General features: G+C 39.9%; 1 protein-coding gene across 1 annotated transcript in view; it reads right to left on the bottom strand.

The window, feature by feature from the left end:
• Nucleotides 1-19740, bottom strand: part of Nup58 (nucleoporin 58) — a 35124-nt gene extending 15384 nt beyond the window's left edge. Inside the window, exons 1-9 of the mRNA XM_057785977.1 lie at nucleotides 19498-19740; nucleotides 16108-16250; nucleotides 12163-12312; nucleotides 11231-11368; nucleotides 9936-10046; nucleotides 6765-6789; nucleotides 5447-5512; nucleotides 4657-4831; nucleotides 1050-1129 (exon numbers count right to left, since the gene is read on the bottom strand). Of these exons, the coding sequence (XP_057641960.1) occupies nucleotides 1050-1129; nucleotides 4657-4831; nucleotides 5447-5512; nucleotides 6765-6789; nucleotides 9936-10046; nucleotides 11231-11368; nucleotides 12163-12312; nucleotides 16108-16250; nucleotides 19498-19604 (995 nt within the window). The 5' untranslated portion in view covers nucleotides 19605-19740. The remainder of the gene's footprint in view (nucleotides 1-1049; nucleotides 1130-4656; nucleotides 4832-5446; nucleotides 5513-6764; nucleotides 6790-9935; nucleotides 10047-11230; nucleotides 11369-12162; nucleotides 12313-16107; nucleotides 16251-19497) is intronic.
• Nucleotides 19741-19972: the final 232 nt, after the last annotated feature.

The raw sequence follows: 19972 nt of genomic DNA, 5'->3' as shown, positions 1-19972 counted from the left end.
ATCAATGTTAGTTTTATAGTTCTACAATATGTTAATATTGGTGACAATGAAATAAGGAATTTATGCAAATTCTTTGTACTACTATTTTTATAAGTTCTCTGAAAGTGTAAAGTTTAAAATTAAAGTGCGGTTATCACTAAATTTTACAATAAAGTACTTAACAGCTTTTAGACTAATAAAGGAAATTTGTATTTTTTTTTTTTTTGGTAAGAAATGGGTAACAGATAGAAGGGCGGTTTAGTGATAAAGCACTTACTTGCCAGGAAAAGGAGGAGGAAAATGGGACAGAGGGGAGGGGAGAGGGAAAAAGAGGAAAGGGGGACAGGAGGAAAGAATGAAAGCTTTTGGCAACATGAACTCTGTTGTTGGTATGAAAAAGGCAAGATGAAATCATTATGGATGCACGTCATGTTAATCTGAGTAAGATCAGTATCACAGTTATTGCCTCAACTTGGGTAACTGTAGCATAATATAAGCAATTATCCTTATTTTTTAGAAATTCACAGTTAAACTATTATGTTTGCAAATAATGCAAGGTGTTGGGGGAGGGATGTAAACATACAGAATATAAAAACAAAATACACAAGATAAATTTAGGAAGTAGGGAATTTGGATAAGGTACATAGGAAATTTCTGTTGCTGAAATTTTCTGCAATTCTAAAATAACTTTCTGAAGAAAAAGTAAAAAGTGGAAAAGTACAGGGGCAAGAATTATGGTGCACACACACACACTCTCTCTGACCAGCTTCTGTGAACTCCAAGGTCATGAAGACTAGAAGTCACAGACTGAAAGATGGGGTAGCACAGGACCAAGGTGAGCATGCTGCCAGCAGACAGTGAGCATGCGGACTACTTCATGCTGCTATCTCAGCAAAGATGGCTGGAAATTCAGATCTTACTTAGCCCTTCTTTGTAGTGAGCCTCTTAGGATAATTAGGAGAAATCAAAATAAAGATTCAAGTTAAGCCTTCCCAAAAAAATTCTGTGTGTGATTATTGCTCTGCTTAAATAAAAAACTTTCGTTAAAAAAAAAAGACCCAATAACTTACTCAGCAGGAGCTGTATTTTCATGTTGAAGTCCAGGAGGTGTTTTCTGGGTTCTTAAAGCTATTTCAGCATTCTTTAACTCCTAATACAGCAGAGATTTTTTTAAACACATATAGGAAACAAACAAAAAAGCATAGGTAAGAGTTAGGCTACCATACAAACCATTTCTGGACTGAGATGTCAAACAACTGGACAGACATGCTTTAAAAACGGAATAGAACAAGCTGCTTTACATATTGCTGAAAACTCTTTCTAAAGAAGACAAATTAAACTTTCAATAAATTTTATGATAATCTTTTTGAAGAACTATGCATAAAATTCTGCAAACTGATAAAAACGAATTCATCCACAGTAAAAGAAGTATGGTACTGTTTTAGAGCCTCCAGGAGCAAATGTAGGAAAGGCAGAGCCAAGCAGAGGCTGGGCGGTCCCAGTGGGGATTCCCATCCTACAGATAAGACACTGCTCGAGGCTTTACTCCTGCCATCCTGCTATTCCATAACCCTGTAACACAGCTGCTTCTCTTCTTAAATGAGGAAGTGGGTCTACACAGACTTCACTTGCCTAATACAGTGTGTAGGAAGCCTGAGAGCTGAATACTGGTCCTCTCCTCCTGCTCATTGTCATCTGAATGCCTATCCCATGAGTCCTTAGGAGTAATATTCTGTTTTAACACTTTATATCCACACACTTGTCATTCCACTGCTTTCTTCTTTTCTTTGTCTTTTCCTTTTGTAAGGTGGTTTTCTGTTTGTTTGTTTGTTTGGTAGTTTTTCTACATAATATATCCTTGTGTAACAACCCCGGCCCTGGCTGTCCTGGAATTCCCCTCTATAGACTAGGTTGGCTGGAAACGCTCAGATATCCACCTGTCTCTGTCTCCCAAGTGCTGGGATTAAAGGCTTATGCTTACATACAGCTACTTACATCCTTTAACTTATTTTTTAACATAAGGACCTTAAATTTATGCTCCCAATAGTAACTTTTTTACCTTATTAAACTACCAAACTATTAAGTCTAACTGGCTCTCTGTACCGTTTTACTTTTTGATTTCCCTTTCTTTCTTTCTTTCTTTCTTTCTTTCTTTCTTTCTTATTTATTTATTCTTATTTATTTAATTTTGTTTTTGTTTTGTTTTTCAAGACAGGTTTTCTCTGTATTTTTTTTTTCTTCTTTTTTTTTTTTTTTTGGATTTTCGAGACAGGGTTTCTCTGTAGCTTTTGGTTCCTGTCCTGGAACTAGCTCTTGTAGACCAGGCTGGCCTCGAACTCACAGAGATCCGCCTGCCTCTGCCTCCCGAGTGCTGGAATTAAAGGCGTGCGCCACCACCGCCTGGCTTCTCTGTAGTTTTGAAGTCTGTCCTGGAACTTGCTCTGTAAACCAAGCTGGCCTTGAACTCACAGAGTTCCACCTGTCTCTGAGTGGTGGGATTAAAGGTGTGCACCACCACCGCCTGACCTTTTTGTTTGCTTTTAAGACAAAGCTCTAAACACGTGACCCAGACAAGTTTCAGCTCATAATCCCCCCCCCCCTCCCTTTTTACCCCTGGACTCCTGCCACCACAGAATGGTTCTGGACAGGCACTCTGCAGCAATGAGCTGCCAGCAGGTCTTCACACCCATGTCACACTCCAGGCCATCGCCCCTTCTCTGTCCTGTACAAGCCCTTGCAACACTTAAAACCTTCGAGATTCAAACATATCACACATGAGACTCAAGGTAAAAGTGTCGATTTAAGCCCTTTGTGCCCTAACATATTATGTTTCATTTATTTAAGTTTTGTTTGTTTGGATTTTGTTGTTGTTGTTGTTGTTTTAGCAGAATTAGTCCTTTGGTCCCTAAAACCCAAAGTCCCTGAAAAATATAGATTTTTAAAACAGAGTTCACTGAATGCTATGACAACTAAACCCAATAACAAGGCACCTAAAACCATCTGGCATCTCCTGCCATCAAGAGAACCTATTTCAACTCTTGAGTTACTCTGCCAAGTATTTATGAGTCTTTGTATCCATCAGATTTTGGTCTGTCACCCTTTACTGAACAACCCCTTATTTCCTAGGAGGGCTCTCTTTGAAGATTCCAGCATACACTGAGGACCAGCTGAGACATCCAGCTTCACAGACTTAACAACCACTAGATTCTTGGATCTCTAGTAGGTAAACAGCCATTATTGGACAAGCTAGACCACAGTTTGTAAGTCATTCTAATAAATCCCCTTTCTTACTCTCTCTCTACATATTGGAACAAGTATATAGATATGTGTGTGTGTGTGTGTGTGTGTCTGTGTCTGTGTGTGTGTATATTTCCTTATAGAAAACCTTGGCTTATACAGGTTGCCTTAGTTTGCTACCTCCATTATTGGCTAATTAAAACTTTTTATAAACATATATAAACACATGTATTTCACATACAATATTCAGTTTCATATGATTTTATGTTTAATCAATGCCTAAATAGTCACTCAACTAAAGCATAATTAACATTGTTTTTCCTTAAAAGTACCTAATGGTAAAGGAAACGTGACTAAGAAAAATACACAAAGGAATACTGCATTCATATTTAATGAAAAGACTAGGATATGGGAATCTGAGAACAGAAAACAAAGTTTTCCAGTTCTTTTTAAACATCATAGTTTGTGTAGTCCTGGATGTCCTAGAACTCACTCTTGTAGACCAGGCTGGCCTCGAACTCAGAGATCTGCCTGCCCCTGTCTTCCAGGTGCTGGGATTAAAGGCATGCGCGTCCACTGTCCAGCAAATATCATAGTTTAAAACAACTATTCTAATGACATGACTTAAAAGATTACAAAATATTCTTTAATAAATGACTTAATGAGATATTACATAATCCATGTGAAAATTCTATCACTTCACTTCTGAAGAGCACAGCATTGATAAGTCTACAGTAAAAAGTCATCACACGAGACTTACCAAAACTCAGCCAAGACAAGAGGAAAAGATGACTTTCTAATTACAATACTCAAAACACAAGTAAATCATATATTATCACTGTTCTTCCATGGTGTGGAGAAGAACCACTTAACTGTATTATCTATATGATGCCACAGGTGGAAAAATTCGGCACGCTCAAGTGACAGACGACACTGGCCCCACTGTTACTCTCGGTGAGTCTAACCAAGACTAGCAGATAACCACCAGTCAAGCTTATTATTAACAAGGCATGTCCTAGTTTTTAATCTAATAACTAACGAGAGAAAACACTTTCTGTCCAGTTATTTTCCTCCTTTGTCATATAACCTCAGCAAGAAGCTTCTATGTGAGCTCATGGTTAAGGCTAAGACTAGCAGGGAATGCTCCTCAGCCTCTTAACAAAGTTCTTTGTGTACCTAATTGCATAAGGACAACAGTATCTACCCCAAATGGCTGTCATGAACACTAACCTACACTAAAAAGAGTATAAGCTATTTAGGATATTGTTACACATACGTATTGAGCACATATATAACTTTAAATAGCAATTTAAAGTTTGATGAATGCTCTAGTTTTCTTATGTGTGTACACATCAAACTTTATACTTAAGTAAACTCTTATTTCGGGGGGAAAAAAATCAAACCAAATGCACACAGTAATATGGCTGATGACTGGCATACCTGAGCTGTTTCCAACTTCAGTTTGTCAATATTGAGAGTATTCCTCTGCAGCCCACTGGCAGCCAACGACAGAAGCTGCTTCAGAGCCTTGATGTCTTCCTGGACTTTAAGCATTGCTTTGGAAGACATTCGACTAATTTCTTCTTGAACTTGTTTTTGTTCTTTGACAAATTTCCTGAAAGAACAAAAGAACACAACAAGTGGCAGGAATGGGGAGGGACTGGATCTGGGGAAAGGAGGAAGATGATACACATGGAGACAGCTCTGCCGGGAGAGCAGCATGCTAGTCTCACACTCGCCCACAACTAGCTCTGACTCCAGTCCAAGGTCCTCTTCCTGCGTGCGCAGCAGACACCAGGCACACACACAATGCACAGACACACAGACAGGCAAAATACTCATACATGTAAAGTAAATCTCCAGAAGAATAGTTTAAGCAAAAAAATAATAAAAATTAAAAGAAACATAATTTTAAAAAAAGTTTTTTTTCCTTAAATTTTTTTCAACATTATTTGTGTGTGTGCCTGCTAATTTTTACAAGCCTGACACAAACTAGAGACACTTATAAAGACAAGAGGAACCTCAATTAAGGAATTGCCTCCATTGGATTGTCCTGTGGACAAGTCTGTTGGGCCTTTCTCTCTCTGTCTCTGTCTCTCTCTCTCTCTCTGTTTCTTTTTGATTAATGTGGGAAGGCCCAGCCCACAAAATATTTAGCACAGAGATGTTTCCCCTAAAGGGTACCCAAGAATTTTCCAGTTTTATTTATCTCTTTACACTTGGTACTTACTGGAGATTTTCAACATCCTGACAGATGACAGGAGGCAGATTCTCGTCTTTCAGTGCTTTACTATCCCTAAGAAAGAGTCACACCTACATTAATGCCATCCACAAATGCATCACTACTATGCAGATTCTAAGAACTGACAAGTGAGTTGTATTTTCCTATATTAAGAAATGAAAATATAACAATGTTCTCTACTAATATTTTCTTTGATTTCAAAGTCTTTATAGAGAAAATAATTTTGCTGACTTGTAAATAATTTTATTAATTTATCTGACACCAACATTTCTTACTAAAGACTGGTGTCCATCATAAATATCCTTACAAGTATTTAAATAAATGCCTGAGAAAAATCAGAAAATACTAGACTGAATGAAATGTTGAACTGTTTCTACTTATTCAAAGATTCTATGATTGATATTCAATTAAAAAAACAGAAAGATATTAAAACCTACAGCATTTTTCACAAGGTACTCAACATAGTTTAGTACTTTATAACCTTCTCTGAAATGGGAAAACACAGCCTACTTATGTAATTACAAATAACAAAGCGAATAAAGGTTGGCACACTCTAAGAAAGTCATTTTACAATGCTGGCTAGAACCCCCAATCTCTCTCAGGTGCTTCATTCAAAACTTTCAAAGCTTTGAATTTGGGGTTAGAGATAGATGTTCAACTTGTTAATTTATACAAATACCCAAAATCTGAAACACTTCTGGTGTCATGGATACTCAACCTTAACAGGTTAGAGCAATGCACGTTTCTGAGAAGTGGACCTGACATGTCCTCACAATGACTGACTGACAGAACACAAGCTGGGCGGGTAATTGGCAATAAAGAGATTCAGTGACTGGCGAGTAAAGCAGTGATCATATTCCAGACATGCACATAATGCATATGGAAGGCACGATCTTGGCTGAAGACACGAGGGAGTAAAATGGTACTGGCATAGTAATTTGTGGGTGGAAACCAATAGTGTAAGAGCTGCAGGAATAACTCGGCAGCAGAGCCCACACTTAGCAAGCACAAAGCACAATACTGAGAGGGCTAAAACTAAAGTATTTGTATTATTTGGGAAATGTCAACTACCTTTTCAAAAACAAAAAAACAAAAACAAACAAACAAACAAAAAAAACGGCTTTATATTTCCTCAAAGATCTGACATTTCAGGTTTTCCCAAACATATATGTATCATTTTTGGTAGACACTAATTTTTGCCTTCTAAATGCATACTTTGTAATAATTTACTTCTTTCTATACAATCTGCCAACAATTTACTAATAAAATGTAATTAAAATATTTTAAAGTCAAATTTTAAACTTACTCTGGCCTTGTTCCTGTTTTATCACCTAGATAAAAATGTAAAAATAGGTCATTTAACAATACATTAACACATTCCAAGTTCTAAATGAACAGAAATTAAATAAAATACAAGCACACGTATTTTAACATCATGCAATGTGATTTTCCCTGTCCTAAACTCAGAGGAAGAACACAGCATGATGATGGTGATCTGACACCAAGCAAACACATTACAGAGCTCAGCTGCTTCCACTTCCCTCAAGAAGAAACTTTTCAAAAAAGTTTCCTGCATGGACAGTTTTTCATGTCTCTGTCCATCAGTTTAACTCTAGAGACTTAAATACCACCATCACCAGTATCGATGCCCTAAAGCCTCCAACCTAACAATCAATAAAACATTCTGTCAGTCCTTGAAGACAGCTAACTGTGTCCATGTACATTTCCATCTGCCCAAGCAAACAATGCATCTCACTCTCAGCAACGGGCATCATTCTTAAATGCCAATCTACCTTTCTCTTACAGCAGTAATGAGGGAAACACTTTTTCAAATGTTCTTTATATAAATACGTTGTCTACATTTGAGAACTGCTCACGCCTGTGATCCATACATTTTCCCTGAGGCACTGTTCTTACTATCAAGTTATTCAATATTAAGCGTATTTTTGTTTCAGACATATCACATTTCATTCATCTGTTTCTAAAATTGGATCTATAAGACACATATTGATTTCAGGGATGTTAAAATATAAGAACACATGCAAAAATCAAGTCCTCTACTTTGTAATGTCACTGATCTTTACATACAGATGATTCTGACTTAGTTCTTCCATATGACTACTCATGTTTATTTTCCCATAAGAATATGGATTGGGTCATCATTATCTTTCACAGCTCAACGTTTCTGAATTTGGAACCTTCCTTTTCTATAAATGATGTCTAAGATTTGATGAGACAAGATAATAAAAATAAGAATTTAAATTTTTTTTAACCCAAATAGCACATTTTCTTAAAACTGATGTACTATGGTGGTCTGAATTGAGATGTCCTCCATCAACTAGGGACTTTGAATACTTGGATCCCAGTTTGTGGAGCTTTTTGAGTAGGATTAGGATATGTGGCCTTGCTGGAGAGGTGTGTCACCAGGGGCAGGCTCAGCTTTCAAAAGCCACACGCCATTCCCAGTTTGTTCTTCCCACTTTCTGTTTGCTGTTCCTGATGTGGGCTCTCAAGTGCTGTTCCAGCTGCCTGCCAACGACCATCTCTGCTCTGCTACATACACTATTACCCCTCTGGAGCTGTAAGCCAAATAAACTCTTCTAGATGCTGCCTTGGTCAGTGTTATAGCACAGCAATAGAATAGTAATTAATCATGTACTGCTTCTTTGATACTTTACTTTTGAGCTATAATTCTCTATATACAACATGTAAAAAGGGCTACATTATCATAGGCCCTATCCGTCCACCCACTTTGCCTCAGTAAATATACTTACAAACATTCCTATGCCTACTCTTGCAGCCTTTGGCTTGCTACTTTTCACGCAGCCAAATGTTCTTCATCCTTCTACCCTCCACTGCCCGCTTTTATTTCCCACACACATATATCACTGAACTTGCTTTATGTCCTCACTCCCCATCTCTCGTCCCGGTGGTTCCTTTCTTCCCCTCAAACACTTCCCACTCCTGCTTCCATGGCATACACATTTGATTATTTTTTTTTTTTTTGTTCCTGCTCCCCCATTCCTTTAGACCTTAGTCCTCTTCTCCTTTCATGACCACCACCCCCTACATGAGAGGGGAAGCAGGAGGGAACCAAGGGATATTTGGGTTATCTGTTTAACATAATCTCCAGGATCACCTAATTTTACTCTAGTATCATCATTTCCTTCTTCTTTACAAGTGAACCCAACTGTACTGTGAATATGCCACCTTTTCTTTTTGTCCATTCATCTGCTGATATCTAGGCTGGTTTCATCTCTTGACTAAAATGAACATTAAGAAATATTCTGAAATCTTAAAACAAATCATCAAAACCCTCCAGTTTAATTACAAAACTCAATGTGGTATAAAAAGTCATTAATAACAGACATCTGATGCCTGTGCCTATATTGTCCTCTGTTAATTCTTCAGAAGGGCAAAGTCTTACTCCATGTTGCCTCTTCTTTATTTCCTACTATTCTTCCTCCATCTGGCTAAATCCCATCGATATAAGTCCAGAGCTAACTGCTATAGCTACTAGACAAAAAGAGACACCTGGGGCTGGAGACACAATCAATGGTATCCTACTTAGGCTTCTACTGTTGTGGGGGGAAAAAAATCAATAATGGGAGCAACAATGGGGGAAAGGGTTTATTTTGGAGATCCCAGGACCACCAGCCCAGTGCACAGTAAGCTGGGCCCTCCTGTATCAACCAACAATCAAGAAAATGCCTAGCAGACTTGCCCATGGCCAATCTAAGGGGGTCATTTTCTCAACTGACAAACCTAACCAGCACAAGTGGACTACGATCACGTGCTGCTCTCGCACAGAACTCCAGTGAGGTTACTAGAGCCCGTGTCAGTGGTTCCAGCTCCAGGGGATCTGATTCTTTTTCTGAACTCTGTGAGCCTTTGCATCTTCCAATACAGACACATATACACATAACAGAGAAAGGGGGAAAACATCCTGTGATTTAACAAACTACTCCTAACAGACAATCCCAACTAAGGGAAAGGGAAGGTGGTACATGTGACCACAGGTACTTATTCTCACATCATCTTTGCTCTATTCCAGCGCAGACACAGGATAAAAGTAGGACAATGGGGAGGGATCAGGAAAGAAAGGAAATAAAGATGTACATTTCTCTTACTCCTCTCTTCAGAGTTAAAAAACAAAAAAAAAAAATCAACTAAAATTGCTGACGTATTTCCAATGTTAGCTGAGTAAGAGTAGATTACAAAACACACTGATCATGATCTTGATTTATAAATAAGCACTGACATTCACATTACTATAGCTATGTAAGACATATACACATGCAAATTTAAACTATTCACAAAAGCCGGTACTTTATGCTCAAATTTGTAAAATATGGATGATAATATAAACAAATTTAAAGGTACTAATGACTATACAGCTAGTAATCTTTCAGGCAGGAAACTGAGGAAGTGTCTTCACAGTGCCGTCATTACAGGAAACTGGAGTAGCATCACTCACTCTTTTTATCTGAGGAGGTGCTAAAATCTATACCACCAAGGCCTTCGTTGCCTGCAGTTGAAACAGGTGCCGTAGTTCCCAAAGATAAGCTTAAAGCATTCTGTCCGAGGCCTGTAAATGAACCAAATACCATTTATTAACTTTCCTGACTTTAAAAGAATCCCCTCTTACAGACCAAAGACTCAACACTTTAAGATACAAATTTTCTTACTATCTGTTTTAGGAAGATAACATGAAACAACTCTGTCGCAATGGATTTGGGTAAATATTGATAATCTCGTTGGATTTAACAATATATTTAGTTTGGAAGTTGGGGATCTTTCATTATCAAAGAGCCCAACTATATTTAATTTGATATAGGTAATTTTTATTTAACTTTTTCTACAAAATTTGTTTCCCATGATATATTTTCAGGTTTTTGTAATTTTTTTTTTCGAGACAGGGTTTCTCCGTAGCTTTTGGTTCCTGTCCTGGAACTAGCTCTTCTAGACCAGGCTGGCCTCGAACTCACAGAGATCCGCCTGCCTCTGCCTCCCGAGTGCTGGGATTAAAGGCGTGCGCCACCACCGCCCAACCAGGTTTTTGTAATTTAAATAAATATAAACCTTTTCTAATTGGTGAACCGTTCGTTAACCAGAAACTCCTGAAATTACATTCCTATGTGAAATAATTACACAATGTCTTCAAGTAACAGGAAGCTTTACTTACTCTCAAAAACGCCCTCTCTTGATTTCCAGAAAGAAAACCACACTTAAAAGTCAGGCTTACCTGGCTATACCGTATGAAGTGAGAATGTAAGCCTTTCTTATAACTCCAACTAAGCAAACTTCACCACTGAGCCACATCCCCTGCCCAAGACTTGGTTGACATTCATTTAAAAGACAAATTTCTGTGGAACCTTTCTGAATATTTCCTTAAATAGGCTCACCGGGGACAAAGGACAACTATTCTAAAACATGGCTAAGCCAGGCGATGGTGGCGCACGCCTTTAATCTCAGCACTCGGGAGGCAGAGGCAGGCGGATCTCTGTGAGTTCGAGACCAGCCTGGTCTACAGTGCTAGTTCCAGGACAGGCTCCAAAGCCAGAGAAACCCTGTCTCGAAAAACCAAAAAAAAAAAAAAAAAATCTAAAACATGGCTAAGATGTTCCCTTACATGGGAAAACCATTATTTTGGTTTTCATACTTAAGGAAAAATAGATTATCTTTAAAAAGTGTTCTTTTTTAACAAGCTAAAATAAAGTAAATTTAAATACAAGTATTTACTATTCTGGAAAAAAAAATACAATCAATTACCCGATGTTGCTGTGTTTGCACTCTGGAAAAGTGAGCCTCCCAAACCAGCTAAGGCTCCCCCTAAAGAAAGCCCTGTTGATGCTGTTGTAGTTGTGGCTGGTGTTGTTCCCAAGTTATTTAGAGTAAATCCTGTGGATGCTGAGAATAAAAGAGAGAAGAATAAGCCTTCATATAGAAATAGCACTTAACACCACAGAAAAATAGTACATTCTCAAAAACAGAATCCCACTGACACAGCTGAATCTTTGGGGAAACCACTTGCTCAAGAAAGCTTTGGAAATACTCAGAATAAAGAGGAATGGTAGCTTCAAGGCAGAACCCTGCCCTCTGTCCCTTCACTCAACAAAATAGCTTTGGGCACTATACAATGGATCCAGTAACTGATTCTAAACGGCAATAGTTTATAATCCCAGCCTTTAAAAGTAAATGAATCTTGAGTCAGGTGAGTTTCCAAATGTCTTTATACTTTCTGCCATAAACAATTCCTTGAAAACAAAGATAAAAACATCTGTGCATTTCACCCCTCTGATCCTCTTTACTCTGAGTAGAGGCCATATGTCAAGATGGCCACTGCTGCTCTAATGTCAGTAGTGCTAACTTAAGTCCACATAAAGTCTTATTACATAGGCAAACCTTGCCTTGAACTCCACATCCTACTGAAGCATCCTCCCAAATCATTAGGTGTGGACCACTAAACCTGGCTCTGAAAAGCCAATAGTTCAGTAAGACAAAATTGCTAATTCAATTAGAAAATTCCCAAAGAATGCTTGTTTTTAAATTTTTTTATGCTTGTACAATGAACACTTTACCGACTGAACCATCTCCCCTGCCTGATATTATGTTTAATATAAATGGTTACTGATGTTCTCTAACTAGATAAAAATTTTAATGTAATTTTCTTCTAATTCAATTTTCTTCCCATTCTGTCTCACCTGCCGGAGTGGATGTCAGAGCAGATGAAAGAGTGAGCCCACTCGCTGAGGTAGAAGTGCCAGGCAGGGTAAATGGTGTGGCAGATGCTGCAGGTTTACTGAATCCTAAACTGAAGCCTGTTGTAGATGCAGATGTAGTAGCTGGTGTTCCTGTTTTAAAAAACAAACAAAACAAAATCTCATTTTACCTCAACCATATAGATATTATGCTGGTTTTAATTAGTATCCTTATGTCTGTGATCCTTTTCTCTATCATAAGTAGGATAAAAGGATTTTAGGTATGAAACAAAAGACTTAAGTTGGGACTAAATCATGCTGAATATAAAAAAAGATGGTCCTTTGGAAAAGAAATGCAAGATGGGTGTGGCGGCACACACCTTTGATCCCAACACTCTGAAGGCAGAGGCAGGCAGATCTCTTGTGAGTTCTAGACCAGCCTGGTCTACAGAGTGGGTTCTAGGATAGCCTGAGAGACAAAGTAAGACCCTATCTAAAAAATAAACAAACAAAAACAAAGAAAAAGAGACACTCACCTATCATAGCACTTATTCCCTTCACTCTCCTTGCTCTCCCAGACTACACAAGCACCATTCTATACTCCTGAAAATCCTCTTCTTCCTGGACCCCACTTCTGTCAACACCAAGCTTCTTCCTACTTCTGCCTTTCCCGTCTGTGCCTCTAGATCTCCTTCCTCTACTCAGGCCTTAAGTGTACTCCCAGGTTCTGTTGCTGCTTCCTCCAATGCTCTCTCCACTGTCATCATTCCAACTACAGGTACATGAATCTAGCCCTAACCACCACCACCAGCTTCTTTGTTTTACTGGCAGGATCTCACTAAGTAGCATATGCTAGCCTTGAATTCACAAAGTTGCTGGTTTAGCCTCCCTATGAGTCTAAATCTGTCTACCTGAATCCCCACTGGTTGCTGGACATTAATGTCCCTTTGACTCATGCATTTCACCACAACGAAATCTTACTAAGTTCCTCACCTCAGTCAATTCAATCACTCAAGGCAGAAATCTTGATACTTTTTCCTACTTGTGCATTGCTTTAATTTCAAATCTTATTAATAATTCTATTTCAAAAATATTGCTGGATTACTTGCACCTGCCATCTCTAACAACAACCTTTTAACCTGTCAGTCTCTTCCAATCTCTCATCTGCTCTTAGTATTTTCTCAGTCACTTTAACGGCATCTTGGTGTTGGCATTAACTTTCCTTTAGAAGACATGAGCTAGTGTCTATTCATCCCATATGAAAAAAACAAACAAAAGAAACCATTGGTCAACAATGAGTTTAGTTGGGGAAACCCAAAGAAGCATGAGTGATTGATGGCTTAGCTATAGGAGCATGGGCAACTACAACACTGGAAAAACAGTTTCTCTGCCCACAGCATTTACAAACTGCTTATTTACTCTTAGGACCTGAGGCCTGCCTTTGCAAGCAACCCAGTATAAGTGAGCCTCCCCTCCCCAAGAGGGAATGTTAGTGGGTCCAATCTTATGAGCCCAGGTGGTTGACCACAATTAACCTCATTTTGAAACAGCAAAAGCTTAGAGGACAGTGCTCTACAACATCTGGTAACTCTGTCCATCTTAAGGATCCCATGCGCTCTCAAGCATGTCTAAAAGTCTAAAGGCCTGGCAAAACACTGCTCATTCTTCTGTGGTCTTAACCAGATATTCACATATCAATTATTCCTTCCACTTCCACCTCTGAATCCTAAGCTCCAAGAACAATATTTTTTACATTCCCTTAGATTGTTTTATGATTTCGACTTTGTATTTTTATCTGCTTTGTGTAAAATATTTCCCAATTCCAGATAAGCCTTCTCTCCTCTGTCTTCCACACTGCCATCCCTGTCTTTTAGTACTGTATCAGACACAAGAACATGTTCCTCCATACCAGAGCTTACAAATGCTTCGTCCCTGCACTAGTTGACACAATCATCTTCTTAGTACCATGTTTGCCACTGTAAATTCAAGTTACTACTGAATGTCCAAGGCATAATGTATATGCAGGCTACACAGTTCAGAAGCACTAACTGCTCAAATCATATTAAATGAAGAAATGCAACCCATATTTGAGCTTCTCCTGGAGTTACTGAGAGAAGTCAGGAACCAGGCTTCTGGGTAGCCCTCAGGACAACCGGGAGTTCATGACCAGGCACAGTGCTTTACAATTATGTGAGGATGGGCTGTACAAGAACAAGGTCTGCTGTTTGCTCTCACAGCCAATGCTGTCAAAACTATTAGTTAACTGGTAAACAGTTGGAAAGTCTGCCAATGATGACCTTAATCTTACACAAGACTTTTAACACACGCGCAATATACCTCTCTCTCGAGACAATCCTGCTAGCTATCCCAGGCTGGGCTAGGAGTCACTGAATAGCCCACACTGGTATTCAACCTGTAACCTTCCTGAGTGTTTGGACTACAGACATACACCACACTGGGCTTTAACATCCTTTCACTCTTTCTATTTTGTGGCCACCCATTATCTGCTGCTACCCAGCCTGAAGACAGGCTGACACTCTAGTTGTTCACGTTCCCTTAAGCTTATCACTAAGAAACTACTATGTCTTCAAGGTGGAAGAGAATCCAAAATTTTCATTAATGTATTTTTTTCATTTTGACAGCAGCAAGGATTAAGCCTCCCACGCACGCATGCAGATGAGCAAGTGCTCTTTCACTGAGCTATATCCCAAGTCCAATAACTCTATGATATTAGAGATAACAAAAAGCTTTGCTCCAAGATAGGATAGGACAGTTAACAACTCAAAGCTTTTCAGAGATGCACCAGAGCTTAATCCTAATCCTCTCCCCTAGTCTGGTACTTTTCCCACTGAAGCCATATACCTGGAAATGTAGTGTGACATAAACCTCCACATCAAAAGCCATCTATGCCTAAAATACTTCTGTACTGAAAAAGGCATGGTATAGAAGCACTGTTTTTTATATACTCAAATACTGAAAAGGTTTTGAAAAACAATTATGTGGGATCCAAAAAAAGTTCTTTATAATTATTTTCCTTGCTCCTACTCTGAAATACTAGATGAGAGGAGAAAAGTTATTCAATTCATTAGAAAACCAGAGTTTGATCTCTTCTCAAAAATTCTTACCCAGAATTAATTTTATGGTTGTAGCTGTTACTCCCAGAAACAAACAGATAAAATTGAATGACCAATGTCAATAGCTTCCTTTTAGACCCCACATTCAGAAACTAACATGCTTCTAATAAGATCAATTATGTGTATTCTAGCAACAAACACAAGCATTTCTTCTAGGCAATGGTTCTGATAAAACAAGCTGTGTATAATTTGATTAAAAAGAGAATAAAACGTAAACAAGTATTAGTTCTAACAAAGTTAAGGGCAGGTGCAGAGGGTATGGGGGGGTGCAATTCCACGGGGAACACTGGAACTGAGAACTAGCTCATCAAGATCACTGGTTGGTATTCCTGCTGTTATCTCATTTTCTGGGCATGCCTGTGAAATGCGCTCCACACACTGAAGAGCCAATGAAAGGCAGCACCTGAAACCAAGAGGTTCTGAAGATAGAAAATTACAGGTAAATATGGAAACAGGTATCTGAAGCACTAGAAACAAAAGCTATCACTCAAATGTGTACCAGAAATTTTCAAGAACGACATTTTTCTGCTAAAACAACTGGTTTAATAGCAAAAATTAAAACAAATAGGTAAAAGTGCCTTAAGCAATCTTTACTAAAGAAGAAAAATATACTGCATTATATAATCTACTACAAGAATTATCCTGACTCACACTTACTGCTTTCAAGTGCTTGTCTGGAGCTGTTCCTTCACCCAATCCTCCAAATCTTTCCTTCTTTTTAGAGCGCTACAATCAGTGACGGCCTCTTAAAGAGAGGTGGAAAGCAGGAAAGAAATACCTCATTTACCCCGGAGAACAAGACTATCCACCTTACCTGAACTTGTTCCTCCTAGAGTGAAGCCAGTGGAAGGCTTAGCCCCGAAGAGTCCTGTTCCAAAACCACTGGTAGAAGCGGATGTAGATGCCGGGGTGGCAGAGCTCCCGAGAGTTCCAAAGTTGAGTCCCACAGAAGGTGTGCTTGTTTATAAAAAACAAAACAAAACAAAAAAACTATGAAGGCTAGTATTTACTTTGGAAAAAAAAAACTGCTTAGAATTGTTTTCTCTCATTAAGATCTTGATCCAAAAGATATTAAAAAGAATATTCCTAACAAGTTCAAATACCTCCCTTTTTTCCTTCAAAACAAGCCAAATGTAAAGTTAATCTTAAATAATACAATATGGAAACACACCTGAACCTGTTCTTTGGGAGCCTAAAGCAAAGGAATCACAACTTCACGGCTGGACTACAGAGTGAGTGCAAGGTCAGTCCGGGCACAGTGTGGCTTGAGGTACAGTGCAGCAGGGAGCACGTGCTTCACACGTGACCCTTCCACCTCATTCAGCAATGAGGACTGGATTGTAAGACAATCAGCAGCAGGGTCACAAACATGTGGCTCTGAAGTTTTTAATCTGAACCCTAGAATACTTGAAATTGCCAAAAATGATTGTTTTTTCCTTTGAACTACCTAAGTACAGTTCACGCTTAAGTACAACAGTTCAACAGCTGCTCACGTAGCTGTTGTGAGAACACACATGTGGAAAGACACACAGTCCAATATTCTAGGTCTCTCCACTGCTACCCCACCACTGCTATAGTACCATGTCTTCTGTCAAGACTGTATTCACAGAAGAAAGTGGACAGACTTCTGGAAACCTGAATAAAGAACAGTTGGTAAAAACGGAATGGGAAGTTCAAAGCTTCTTAATTGTTCATAGCAAGCCTCAGAGGCCCGTGTTTGCTATCCATGAGGGGAGGGGTTATGAAAATAAAAAGTTTCAACAATCTGACACTTCGAAAATCATGTAGGAAATTAATAGACTATATATAACACATTAACCACAATTGGAAATTTTATGTAGTGATAGTTCATTTGCATTTTTATTAATAAAGCTTGCCTGAAATTCAGAGAGTAAAACAGCCATACAGACCAGGCAGTGGTGGCACACACCTTTAATCCCAGTAGCCACACTAGTTAGTCATAGAGGCTGGGAGATGGTGGCACACGCTTTTAATCCCAGCACTAAAGAGGAATGAATATAAGACAGGAAAAGACAGGTCTCAGCTCAGTCTCATTCTGAAGATTTGTGGAGGTGGGACCGCCATTTCGGTCTGAGGTAGAGGTAAGAGACAGAGGCTGACTGCTTTGCTTTTCGGATCTTCAGCTTGAACCCCAATATCTGTCTCTGGGTTTTATTATTCATGCTACAATCTTACTACTATACATGTTATATATTCATTACTTCTAATTCTGCTCTTTCAGAAAACCAAAATCATGCCAAGCATGCTAACATGCTTGCAACCAGTTATTCAGGAAGCTGAGAATTAAGAATTACAAGTTTGAGGCTAGCCTAGGCAACTCAGAGAGTCTCAAAAGTTGCCAAATCAAGGCCTACCTGAGCTACAGAGTGAGTTCAAGGTCAACCTGGACATCTCAGATTACCATGAAATAAAAAAGGATGTTGGGGATACAGTTCAGTAATGGAGCACATGGGTAACACCTTCAGCTGAATGCAGCAGAATACTTGTTTGAAAACCCTAAAAAGAGGCAGGGCATGACTCAGGAGTGGAGGCTCACCTACCAAGCACAAAGCCTCAGGTGCAACCAACCCCCAAGACAGCTCCTACTCAACAAACATACTGTTGGCTAGCTAAATTAAGACGATCACAGTACTGGTCAGAATATTACTCAAAGTTACTGAAGTCCAGAAACCATCAATCCCAGTCAGTTGAGTCATTCAGCTTTCGGAACACTTTTAGGAGCCCAAGGGGAAAGCTGCAATTCAAGCAGTAGGAATGTATGGGTTCAATACGGAAGCTGAAGTAGCAGATGAAGTCTAATGAGTGGTTCGTGGTGACAGAGGAGCTTCCTAAAGAGCTGGAACTCAGGACTAAGTTCAGTAGCAGGAGCACTCCATTGTGCTGGTCGTTCACTGGCTCGAAACCAGAATTTGTAAAACATACAATTGACTACAATTAGAACCAAGTAGAGCTAGAGAGATGGGTCAGTGTAAAAAGGCAAGGAAAAGTGCTTCTTGTCTCAGCACCCGCACGAGACGACTTAACACAGCCTCTGATCTGTAGCATGTACGGTCTGTCTTACACACTTACACACACACACACAAACACAATTTAAAACGTGGGAGCTCAACAGTGGGCCTTAACTCCAGGCCTGGGGAGAAATCTGACACTCTCTTCTGGCCCCTGAGGGCAATGTACACGCATGGTGCACAGAAGCAGGCAAAACATCCACACATACACATTAAACAAAAACAGTAAGAACTAAGTGAGATACACCATTAAAACGACAAACCTAAAGCCAATTAATCAAACAAGAAAAAAGTGAAAGTTTAAAAAAAGACAATATAGCTCACAGTGGCTTGTGTCCGGACAGCATAGGTAGTACAAGAAAGCATATCTGACAGTACTGTTATTTTTGATCTGCTATATCTAATATGGGATGGGGAAAAAAATGAGCTTTCTTGGGATATCAAATCCCTAGCTATTTTAGTCTATATCCGCATTATCGTTAAGCTTCAGGAGATACCCTGTCCTTCCAGTATACAGCTCTTGGTTTTATCAACTCTTTACAAAAGGCTTGCATTTTAACCTTTAGCTCCTTCATTGAAATGGCCGTCTGAAATCCCTAGCTATGCATCTGTCACTAGACCTGAATATATTACACAAACTGATGAATGTACTACTTAAGCTTGGAGTGAAAGGAAACAATAATGTTGATGGTTATAATACAAAATTCTTTAGGATGTTATGCATACGGTACAAAATTACTACTAATAAGTGCTATAAAGGCTTAAAAAGACGAGATTGGTTCCTCTGTGGCACAAAGACTTGAAAATCTCGTGAAACAAAAATAACCACAAATTCAAAATGCACCGTAATCGTAAACACTGTAATGAAATCTTAACTATCAAGGGAAAATGTTTACTTAGCCCCTCCTATTTTTCTACTCCGAAAAGCCAGCAACAAGCTGTCATTCATTCGACACCCATTTCACTCCTGAGACAGAGGTGTCGCGAAGGCGTAGGCGCGATGCCAGGCCGCCTCCCGCAGTCGGGCCTCCGCGCGGCTGGGGACCGCAGAGCCCTGGCATCACAGGTCCCCAACTCCGCCGTCGCCGGCCCACTGCGGGGTTGGAAGGGCAGCCAGGCAGCCTGGAGACAGGCGGGGAAGCACGAGGCCATTGAAGACTTGTTAACACGGTTACCTAGACGTGCCGGTCCCAAAGGAGAACCCGCTGCCCGTGCCGGTCCCTCCGGGGGCCACGGTGGTGGAGCCCAGAGCTCCGGACCCAAAGGAGAACCCCGTGGACATGGCGGCCCTGGGCGCGACGCCGTCAACAACGGTGGAGAGACCAGGGACGCTTCTGTCCCCTCACTGCCGCGCCAGGACCTGCAGCATCGCCGGGGCCCAGCAGGGACCAGGCGGGAAGTTCAACCCCAGCAGCTGCGCGGCGAGACCGGAGGAGGCGGAGCCACACGCGCGCCGCCGTCCGCGCGCGCCGAAAGAACCGGAAGCGCACCGCCGCGCAGGGAACCCTGGGACCGGATTGGAGGTGGTGCTAGCGTCCGGCTGCCCGGCAAGGCGCCCCGCCTACTCTCTTAAAGAGATAAACACCCGGAGTACTGAATGCTCAAGAGATTCTCGCGGTACTTTGTGCCTTACTTCCTGAATAAAGACCC

This window comes from Chionomys nivalis, chromosome 12, assembly GCF_950005125.1.
Source record: "Chionomys nivalis chromosome 12, mChiNiv1.1, whole genome shotgun sequence".
NCBI classification, from domain to species: Eukaryota; Metazoa; Chordata; class Mammalia; order Rodentia; family Cricetidae; genus Chionomys; species Chionomys nivalis.
This window is presented reverse-complemented; position numbering and strand designations above follow the sequence as displayed.